The sequence below is a fragment of the Pristis pectinata genome, chromosome 9 (assembly GCF_009764475.1).
Source record: "Pristis pectinata isolate sPriPec2 chromosome 9, sPriPec2.1.pri, whole genome shotgun sequence".
In the NCBI taxonomy this organism is placed as follows: Eukaryota; Metazoa; Chordata; class Chondrichthyes; order Rhinopristiformes; family Pristidae; genus Pristis; species Pristis pectinata.
In genome coordinates this window covers 97,192,979-97,204,240 of record NC_067413.1, presented here as the reverse complement: position 1 = coordinate 97,204,240, position 11,262 = coordinate 97,192,979, and the positions used below count along the sequence as shown (strand labels likewise).

General features: G+C 43.0%; 1 protein-coding gene across 1 annotated transcript in view; it reads right to left on the bottom strand.

Annotated features, from left to right (window-relative positions):
• Nucleotides 1-2,171: 2,171 nt before the first annotated feature.
• sugct (succinyl-CoA:glutarate-CoA transferase) overlaps nt 2,172-11,262 on the bottom strand; it is a 384,844-nt gene continuing 375,753 nt past the window's right edge. Inside the window, 1 exon segment of the mRNA XM_052022714.1 lies at nt 2,172-3,500. Coding sequence (XP_051878674.1) covers nt 3,337-3,500 — 164 coding nt within the window. The 3' untranslated portion in view covers nt 2,172-3,336.

Genomic DNA, 11,262 nt, shown 5'->3' with positions numbered 1-11,262 from the left:
ACACTCCCCTCAAAGCTCCTAGGCCTCTCTCTCCTGCACTTCCCCCAAAGCTCCAGAGCCCTCTCTCCCACTGTCCTTCCAAAATGCCAGGGGTTCTCTCATTCACACTCCCCCCCCAAAACTCCTGGGCCTCTCTCTCCCAGGCCTCCCTCTCACATGCTCTTGCAAAGTTTCTGGGCCTCTCTCTCCCACAATTGCACCCCCCCCCCAAAGCTCTCATCCCTCTCTCCCACACTTCCCCAAGCCTTTCTCCATCTTGTTATCTATGCCCCTTGTGTGTCACACTACTGAATCTTGCCCGATTGTTTTGGTGACCAGATCTCATCGAGGGGTCAGCGGTGGAAAGAGTGACCAGCTTCAAGTTCCTGGGCATCAACATCTCAGAGGATCTATCTTGGGCCCAATAAATTGATGCAATCTTGAAGAAGGCACGTCAGTACTCTACTTCGTTAGGAGTTTGAGGAGATTTGGTACGTCACCAAAGACTCTTGCAAATTTCTACAGATGTATGCTGGTTGCATCACCGCCTGGTATGAAGGCTCCAAGGTGCAGAATCAAAAGAGGCTGCAGAGGGTTGCAGACTCAGCCAGCTCCATCACGGGCACAACCGTCCCCACCATCGAGGACATCTTCAAGAGGTGGTACCTCAAGAAGGTGGCATCCATCATTAAAGACCCTCACCACCCGGGACATGCTCTCTTCTCGTTACTACCATCAGGGAGGTGTCTGAAGACCCACACTCAATGATTCAGGAACAGCTTCTTTCCCTCTGCCATCAGATTCCTGAACGGTCCTTGAACCCATGAACACTACCTCATTATTCCTCTCTTGCCCTATTTATTTTTGTAATGTACAGTAATTTTATGTCTTGCACTGTACTGCTGCCACGAAACAACAAATTTCATGACATACGTCAGTGATAATAAACCTGATTCTGACCCATCTCTAATAATCCCCACCCACTTCTTGAGAGAGTACACGCCGACAGTGCTCAATCTCTCCTCGTGGCAAAACCATCATTCCAGGATTAAGTGGTATTTCTCCCATTGCTCTTTGTGGGAGCTTGCTTTGTGCAACAGGTTACTGTATCTGCCTTTAAAGCAACAGGGGCAGTGCCTCAAATCTAAATGTTTGCAAAATGCTTTGAAACATCTGGAAGTAACATAAAACTATGCAAGTTAAACCACTTGAGTTTCTAGCACTAAAAGGTCAAGCTGCTGGAGGAACTCAGTGGGTCAGGCAGCACCTGTGGAAGCAGAGGGACAGTCAATTGTCTGGGTCGAGACCCTGATTCAAGGCTCAGCAGTTTGTTCTTTGCTCCAGATTCCAGCATCTGCTGTCTCTTGTGTCTCTCTCTTGGACTTTTTTCTGTTTATTCATCTTGATAAATGTATTAATTCAAGATTATTTGCCAAGAAAGTTAATCCTAAACAAGCAGATGACTAATATATTGACGTCAGAATATTTTTAAAAATACTGTGAAATGAACTTCCCAAATACTTTTTATTTTAAAACAATGTAAAAATCATTGGGCTAGATAATTGCAGAATCAAAATAAAACTAGACATCATTAACTTTGTTGTTTTAACTTCATACCATTAAAAAAATCTCACTGAGTATTTCACCACAGCCCTAACAATGAATGTATCACCTCGAACAAGTTTCTACTATTTAGAAGATCATTAAAGCCAACAGCCACAGATAGTGAACGTTGTTGCAAGGAGAAAGGGAAAATATGGCAGAATCCAGGGACAAATGCACTTGTAAAACTTTGCATTGTGTATTTCATTGCCATCTGCATATTGAGTATTGTCCTTGATCTGGGGGCTATTTCAATGCCACAGATTATCGGGAAGGTTTACTGATGCAGTTTTTAGGAAGAATACAGCAACTTTGAAACTTTAACCCTCCCCAACCCCTCTGTCCCCATCACTGAACTGATTCAATGAATCAGATGGGTAACTCTTGGAATCTGGTATTTATTATCTGGGAAGATTCCAACCCTAAATTCGTCTATGGAGGAAAGTGCTTTTTTGTACCCACAGCCTTTCTGCTAAAGTTATTTCAACAGCCACTGTCAAAACTGACTATGAAACTATACAGTAAATTTGCAAGCAGATCCAGTATGGAAACCCAACATTGCATTCCTTCAAGGTTCTTCATCTGAGTCAGAAATGTTTGTATCAAAAAAAAGCCACATAAAATAGATAGAAATGTTTATTCCAACAATATCTGTGAGCTTGTCCAAACTAATGGTAAGTAAACAATTTACATACTGTAGTGTAGATAATTGATTCCAGTAAGAAATGCGGGATATAATAACAGCTTTATCAGTTAACTTTCAACATATTACGGAAGTACAAAATTAGCTTCTTAAAAATCCTTTTCAATTCTTTTTATTTGCATTATGATAAAAGAAAATTTCTGTCATTAAAATTGTAGTGTTGTATTGCAATGAACTTATGTATTGTATGAGCAGTGTCTAGCAGCAGGGCTTTGGCAGGTTCAAAGTGGCCTTGCATTTATTTTCACTGACATTTTGTGTCTCAGCCACATGTCAGACAATGTTGCTGGCTTGGGGAAGTCAAATTTCCATTAAATTAAAGTGGTTGGATTTGCGCAACACAAACACCACAGCATTCATAAATTCTGTGCACTTCAAGACATCTGTCTAAAGATCTCTGAACAACTATTTTGAATTCTATTAAGACATCACCTATGAAGAGCCACACCAAGGGGCGGCACGGTAGCATAGTGGTTAGGGGGCAACACGGTAGCGTAGCGGTTAGCGCGACGCTATTACAGTGCCAGCGATCGGGATTCGATTCCCGTCGCTGTCTGTAAGGAGTTTGTACATTCTCTCAAGTCTGCATGGGTTTCCTCCGGGTGCTCCGGTTTCCTCCCACATTCCAAAGACGTACGGGTAGGTTAATTTGGGGTTTAAAATGGGCGGCGCGGACTCATTGGGCCGGAAGGGCCTGCTACCACGCTGTAAATAAAAAAAAATCACATCTATTATATATCTTCATTTACCGTTCTGTAGTTAATTATATTAAAGCAAATTAGCCTTCTAACAACCTGGAGTTTAATTTACCTTGAGAAACAAAGGACTGTAGACACTGGAATCTAGATTAAAAACATGATGATGCTGGAGGAACTCAGCAGGCCAGGCAGCATCCGTGGAGAAAAGCAGGCGGTCAACGTTTCGGGTCAGGGACCCTTCTTTTAATTTACCATGAATCATTTGTTGTATTCAATTAGCAAAGATCTCAATTGAAGTGTGAAAGTGGTTGTTCTCAGAAAGATTAAGATCACTTGTGTAATACAGATTAGCCTTCAATTTAGTTCATGCTGGGTAACTACTCCAGCTGCAAGCAATTCGTTGATGGAGCTCTCACTATAACCCAGCATTGTCTTCAGTACTTCGACGGTGTGCTGTCCAATCAGAGGCGGTGGCTTTGGATCTGATATCTTGAAGTCACTAAACCTGACAGCAGGACCTGTGGATTAATTAAAAAAGAGCTAAATACTACACAAAGAAAGATAGTTGTTGTAGTTTCAAATTAGGTCAGAGACTGACTAAATTTGAAGTGTCTACATTCAGCAACTTAAAAGGGTTGAGCAAGTGTTTTGAGTAGAGTGGTAGTAGTCACAGTAAACAGAGAAAAGATAAAAAACACGATGATGCTGGAGGAACTCAGCAGACCAGGCAGCATCCGTGGAAAAAAGCAGGCGGTCAACGTTTCGGGTCAGGACCCTTCTTTTAATTTACCTTGATTCATTTGTTGTATTCAATTATCAAAGATCTCAACTGAAGTGTTCCTCCATCCATCGTGGACATCTAGAACACACGATGCACCCGCAAGGCCTGCAGAATCATAGATGACCCCTCTCATCCCTCCCACGATCTATTTGTCCCACTGCCGTCTGGCAAGCGGTACCGGAGCATCCGAGCCAGAACTACTAGACTGTACAACAGTTTTCTCCCCCAGGCTGTCAGGCTCCTGAATACCCTGGAGGCAGCCTCAGACAAATGCCGCGTCAAAAGTCCTGGTTTGCACAATGGCGTATAAGAACTTTGGCTGCTGCTGAACATGTTATACACTTAGTGCAATACACTGAGTTTTGTATTTTCTTTGTCCAGTTTGGTTTTGCAGTAACCCTGCACTAATTTTGAATCCTGTATATACCATTTTTTGCACTATTTGTGCTTGCACAATTTTTCTGTCTGCGTTTATTGTATGTCCTCTGTTCTATGTATGTCCTCTGTTGTGTGAGTCTGGGGGAAACGACATTTCGTTCCTCCATATGTTTTACAGCACATGGGTAAATGACAATAAAGTATAGCTTGAACTTGAAATGGGCACCTGAGTAGGCAATGAGGTCATTTTAATAAGGTCAAGGCTGATGCTCTGTCTCAAACCCAGTCAGATAATCCATCCCAATATCCCTTGGTTCACCTGGAGACTAAAATTCTATTGATCTCAGCTTTGAAAAAAACTCAATATTAGAGCATCTACACACTGTACCATTTCACTATTGCCTCCATTTTCAAGCCTCCATGCCTCTCTCTCACCCTCCTCTTTATCCCAGGCTCTGCTCTCAGCCCTCACTATCCCTTGCTCTCTCTCTCTTTCTCTCTCACTATTCTCAGCCCGGCCTTACTCTTGATTCTTGTTGCCTCCCACAGTTTCTCACCATTTCACCATTGGCCCCTTACTCAATCCTTGCGGTCTCCAACGTGCTCTCTGATGCACCACCGTAATCCCGGGTGAACTCAGCCCACGCTGGATCATGCTTCCTTTTGACACTTCACCGCTGGCTGCCCTCTCAGCTCTCAACTTCTCCCGCTCACTCTCTGAAGCATGGCTACGCTTTTGGCTCTTACCGCCTTCTGCTTGCTTTCCCTCACCACTTTACCCCTGACCACGCCGTTACTTCTTGCTGTTTTCCACTCTCTCCCTGTCACCATCCTAACTCTGGTTTTGTTCTCACCTCTTGCTGTCTCCTCCTCTCTCTGGCTGGGTCAAGGACAAGACATCTGATAAAGATATCTCACTGCTTAAGGCAGGAGTTTTGCTTCATGTTGGTTGGTTAGAGCTGTTTAATCTTGATTGTTGACTGATAAAATCTGAGGCATTCATTTACACACGGAAGTGCTGCCCCTTGGGGGTGGGTTCCTCATCTAGTCTTTCCTGGTTAAACCAGAAGCTGTGGGGACTTGATTTTCAATAAGAAGTTATTACCATGCACTACCACTCTCAACTCCATTTCTGTTGGTGGATTAAAAGTGCTCCCCAGAGAATTTGAAAAAAGATTTCAAAATTGAGGTGAGGTCATTCAGAAGAGAGCTTAGGTTGTTGAGGACCGATTTTCATGCCTGGAATAGTTGGAGGCAAGCATCAGTCCAGAGGTGACTTTTATGAAAGGGGAAGATTTTGTGAACAAGGCTTGAGGGACCTAAAGTTGAAGATATTAACTTGGCAGTAAACTTGCTCGGTAGCAGGAACCAGCAGAGTTGGATGAGGTTGGAAGATGAAAACGTTATTGAACTCTTTGTGACTTGGAGCTCATAACTATGTTACCTGTGTGGATTGGAATCTGTGACTGGAGGAGAGAGGCAGACAAATAAATATTTGAGGTCTTGATCCTGGAGATGGGGATGATGAAACAGGAGGGGTCCATAGATTTGGACTGGGAAGAGAATGTAACTGGGAGCTACTGAGCAGATGAAAAGATGGGTGCCTCGGCAACAAGCCATTTGTATGGTAGGAGGCTTCAAGGAAAACAGCCTCAGAGTAGATTGGGAAAGTGCTGGTGAACAGAGTCAAAGAGCTGGTCAGCTGATCTTCTGTACGTTCTCCCCGTGTCTGCGTGGGTTTCCTCCAGGTGCTCCGGTTTCCTCCCACATTCCAAAGACATACGGGTTAGGAAGTTGTGGGCATGCTATGTTGGCGCCGGAAGCGTGGCGAGACTTGCAGGCTGCCCCTACAACACTCTATGCAAAAGGTGTATTTCACTGTGCGTTTCGATGTACATGTGACTAATAAAGATATCTTATCTTAATCAAATAAATGTGACCCCCTACCAGGAAAGAGCAGTAGAAAGGCAGAATATCTGGATGTGAAAGAAGTAATCATCACTGAGAGAGCTGAAATTACAAATTTCCTTCACTCTTATACTCAATCTAAAACTTCACAAGCTCATTGAATAAGCTCAACCGAGTCCAATGACACTGTCTGAATGCTGTGTTTACATTAAGGTATGTGCCTATTAAGATGCAAGTTATTCAACCTCTATTGAAACAATTGTGAACCTCCAGACCTCACTAAAAATGAGACTGTGATTATTGTTGTGTTTACATGGACCCAAATAGAAACCTGTGGAGCTTGAAATAGTGGGTAAACCAATTAGTAAACACAGTGAAGGAATTGTGATGGGAAACAGGCAGAGCAATGCTCAGTTTAATTAAAATTCCAGTTAATTCACCATCAGTCAATTCTCCTGCATGACTGACGAATTATAACACTGGAGGATAGTTTCATCCCCATCCCCCCCCCAGTTAACAGAGTATTTTGTAATGCATAATATTGCTATTGAAGGGGCATTGCCATTTTGAAGCATTGTTTGGCAAGCTCCTTTGTTGTTTGAAGAGCAGCCAAGTGTTTTTCCCAACACTCTCGCCTCACAGAGGGTTAATATGATCATGCAATTTGATGTGGTTTGAGACCAAATGAACGCAGGTTTGCAAGTACTTTTTCTTTAAAATTTTTAAAAAATGCATCAAGTAATCATCTTCTTGTTCTTGAAGTCGCTGTCCTGCCAACTTTGGACTTTTAATTGGAGAAAAAGCAACACACTGACCCTATCACCAACGAGGCAACATACTCACCCTACCATCAGCGGGGCAGAAAAATAAATATATTCTTTAGTACTTCAGAAAATGTCACCAATTTTTCAAAGAACTTATAAACAGGGGTGGTGGAATGCTCTGGAAGTACTCCAATGGGTTCAATGGTCCATTTCTAACAGGCAGCTGCAAAGTCCTCTGTAACTTGTTCACGTGTAACAGGGGTAGCTTGAAGGTGTTCTCCACACATCATTGCTGGATAAAGCATTTGTACACAAGATATTAGTATTTAGCTTTTCAAAATGTTTCCACTGATACAAGAATGGGTGCAACATCCCATGCAAATCATGCACTTTCCTGATAATCATTTGTTCAAAATACCTGACACCATTCGATGAGCACTATCAGTACAAGGCCTGCAGGAGTTCAAGATGCCCTACCAGCATGGTGTCAGTCATGACTCCGTGGCAGCACCTTCATTGTTGAGTCATGAGCCAACCTCCAGGTTGACAGATGAATGCTCCACTGAAGAAGTGTTTGCATGGTTGACAGTACCAGTGGCCCCCTTTGTTCTTCCAGGAAGTTAACAAAGATCCCGTGATACTATTTGGAAGGATTGCACAACAGTTCTCCTGAGAGTCCTGGCCAACAATTATTGCTCAATATATTCACTCAAATATATTATCAGACAATTTATTTTAATGCTTTCTGTGCTCTAATTGGCTGTTGGACTACCCACACTGCAAAAGTGGTGGTTTTGCAAAGTATTTCACTGTCTGTAAAGCAAAAGGCAAACCTCTGATGTTGCAAAAGAAGGTATCGGAATACAAATTCTTTCTTTCTTTCATTGCAAATCTGTAACTGGACTATTCATTAAAGTACAGAAGTTGAGACTCCAATCTCAGGCATTCATATTGGATATGTAACTTGAGATATGATTTTTCCCAGTTCAACAACTTCCACACCTAAATCGTCACATAGTCAGACTGAACAGAGTTTCTTAACAACTGGTGCTGATTCACAGCACTAAATTTGTCACTTCACGTGAGAGTAGATAAAGAGAAGTAAATGTATTTAAATTTTATGGAAAGAGAAAATGACGCAGACTTCTTTGATTTCTGAAGTGGAATTTCACAAAATCCCAAACAGCTCAAAGTAAGTTTACACTCTGATCCACAGCAGTTCTGCTTTAGGTCTTCCATTTAAACTTTCAATTGCAGACAGTTTTCAAGAGAAATTTAACAAGACTACAAACCAACAAGTTAAACAAAGATTTCAATTTGTCCGAAACAGTATGTCAAAGAGATATAGCTGGCTCACTTTTGGAACTATTAACATTTCAGGGAAATGTATCAGAGGTGAGGCATAAGATGAACAATGAAATGAAAGAAGTTGGAAGAGGCAAGGAAGCATTTTCCCTTCATCAGAAAATATGATGCGGCATGTGTACTATGAACTTATTCCGAGCCGGTGAAAGGAACGTCTCAACCTCAGAGTATTGTGTGATGCTGCAAATAATGCAATAAAACCTTCCAAAATGATTTTATCTCAAGATCAAACACCTGAAATTAAAAGCCAGTGGAATTTTTCCGATGGATTTAAGATGAACTGGCATTGCAACATAGCTACTACAGTCTGAACTTGTTAAGTGTGTTCAGGAAAGTTTTCTCAAGCAATATGTAGATGGCCCTCTAGAGATGGGGCAACACTTGCCTTCCTATTGGGAAATGAGGAAGGACAATTGATTGAAGTGTCAGTGGGGGGGGGGGGGGGGTGGGGGGGCACTTTCAGACCAGTGACTATAATTCTATTAGTTTTAAAATAGCGATAGAAAAAGGCAGGACTGGTCCACAAGTTAAAGTCCTAAATTGGGGTAAGGCTAATTTTGATGGCATTGGACAGGAACTTGCAAAGGATTGGGAGGGGCTGTTAGCAGGCAAGGAGACACCTGACAAGTGAGAGGTTTTAAACAGTGAGATAGGGAGAGTTCAGGACCAACATGCTCTTATTAGAGTGAAGGGTGAGGCTGGCAGGAGGAGGGAACCCTGGTTGACAAGGGATATTGAGGCGCGGCAGGCACGGTAGTGTCGCGGTTAGCGTAACGCTATTACAATGCCAGTGACCCAGGTTCAATTCTGGCCGCTGTCTGTAAGGAGTTTGTATGTTCTCCCCATGTCTACGTGGGTTTCCTCCAGGTTCTCCGGTTTCCTCCCACATTCCAAAGACGTATGGGTTAGGAAGTTGTGGGCGTGCTATGTTGGCGCCGGCAGCGTGGCGACACTTGCGGGCTGCCCCCAGAACACTCTACGCAAAAGATGCATTTCACTGTGTGTTTCGATGTACACGTGACTGATAAAGGTATCTTACCTTATCTTATCTTAAAAGAAGGAGGCATATGCCAGGTATAGGAAGCTGGGATCAAGTGAATCCCAGGAGGAGTATAAGGGATGCAGAAGTACACTTAAGTGGGAAATCAGGAGGGCAAAAAGAGGACATTAGATAGCTCTGGCAAACAAGGTAAAGGACAGTCCGAAGAGATTTGATATTAGGAGCAAAAGGGTGATTAAGGAGAGAATAGGTCTCCTAAAGGATCAGTGTGATCGACCGTGTGTGGAGCCAGGGGAGATGGGTGAGGTTTGAAATGAATACTTCTCCTCTGTGTGAACCGTGAAGAAGGTCATGGAGCTAGGGAATTCAGGGAAGAAAACAGTGATGTCCTGAAACAAATCCACCTTACAAAGAGGTGCTGGCGGTCTTAAGGCACATAAAGATGGATAAGTCATCCCGATCTTTTCATACCATGTGTACAATTACTATTGTTATGTGTATTAATTTGAAATTTAATAAAAAGATTGAAAAAGAAAGAAAAATGGATAAGTCCCTGGGACCTGACCAAGTGTATTCTAGGAGGTTGTGGGAAGCAAGGGAGGAGATTGACGGGGCCCTGGTGGAAGGATTTGTGTCGTTAGCTGTGAGTGAGGTACTGGAAGACTGGAGGGTGGCTAATGTTGTGCCTTTATTTAAGAAGGGCTGAAAGGAGGGAACTACAGGCTGGTGAGCCTAACATCAGTGGTGGGAAAATCTCCTGGAGGGGATTCTGAGGGACACGATCTACCTGCATTTGGAAAGGCAAGGACTGATTGGGGGACAGTCAGCATGGCTTTGTGTGGGGGAAATCATGTCTCACGAATTTGATTAAGTTTTTTGAAGAGGTGACCAAGAGGATTGATGAAAGCTGGGCGGTAGACATTGTCTACATGAACTTTAGCAAGGCCTTTAACAAGGTCGCGCCTATTAGATGGTGAGACCACATGGGATTCAGGGTGAGAGAGCCAATTAGATACAAAATTGGCTTGGTGGTAGGAGTCAGAGAGTGGTGGTGAAAGGTTGCTTTTCAGAGTGGAGGCCTGTGATCGGTCGTGTCTCACAGGGATCGGTGCTGGGTCTCCTGCTATTTGCCATATATATATATATATATTAATGATTTGGATGAGAATGTAGGTGGCATGGTTAGTAAGCTTGCAGATGACACCAATATAGGTGGTGTGATGGACAGTGAAGAAAGTTATCTAAGATTACAACGGGATCTAGAGAAACTGGGCAAGTGAACCAAGGAATGGCGGATGGAATTTAACTCAGACAAGTGTGAAGTGTTACGCTTTGGGAAATTAAACCAGGGCAGGACTTGCATGTGGCATGTATACTATGAACTTATTCCGAGCAGGTGAAAGGAATGTGTCAACCTCAGAGTATTGTGTGATGCTGCAAATAATTCAATAAAACCTTCCATGGTCGAGTCCTGGAGAGTGTTGTAGAACAGAGAGACCAAAGGCTACAAGTACATTGTTCCCTGAAAGTGGCGACACTGGTAGACAGGGTGGTGAAGAAGACATTTGGCACACTTGCTGTCATTGGTCAGGGCACTGAGTACAAGAGTTGGGACATCGTGTTACAGCTTGTGTGCAGTTTTGGTCTCCCAGCTATGTCATTAAGCTGGAAAGGTTGCAGAAAAGATTCATGAGATTGTTGCTGGGACTGGAGGGCTTGAGTTTTATGGAGGGAATGGGGCTATTTTCCTTGGAGCTTAGGAAGCTGAGGGGTGACCTTATAGAGGTTTGCAAAACCGTGAGAAGCATAGATAAGGTGAATGGTCATGGTCTTTTTTCCCCCAAGGTAAGGGAGTCAAACACCAGAGGGGATAGGTTTAAGGTGAGAGGGAAAAGATTTAAAGGGGATTTGAAGGGGAGGTTTTTCACATAGAGCGTGGTGAGTATATGAAATGAGCTGACAGAGGAAGTGGTAGAGGCGGGTACAATAACATTTAAAAGACACAAATGGGACTAGCTCAGGAAGGCACTGTTGGATTCGACTGTTTTAATTAGTTTTTTTAACATGTGCGGTGTTTAATACAC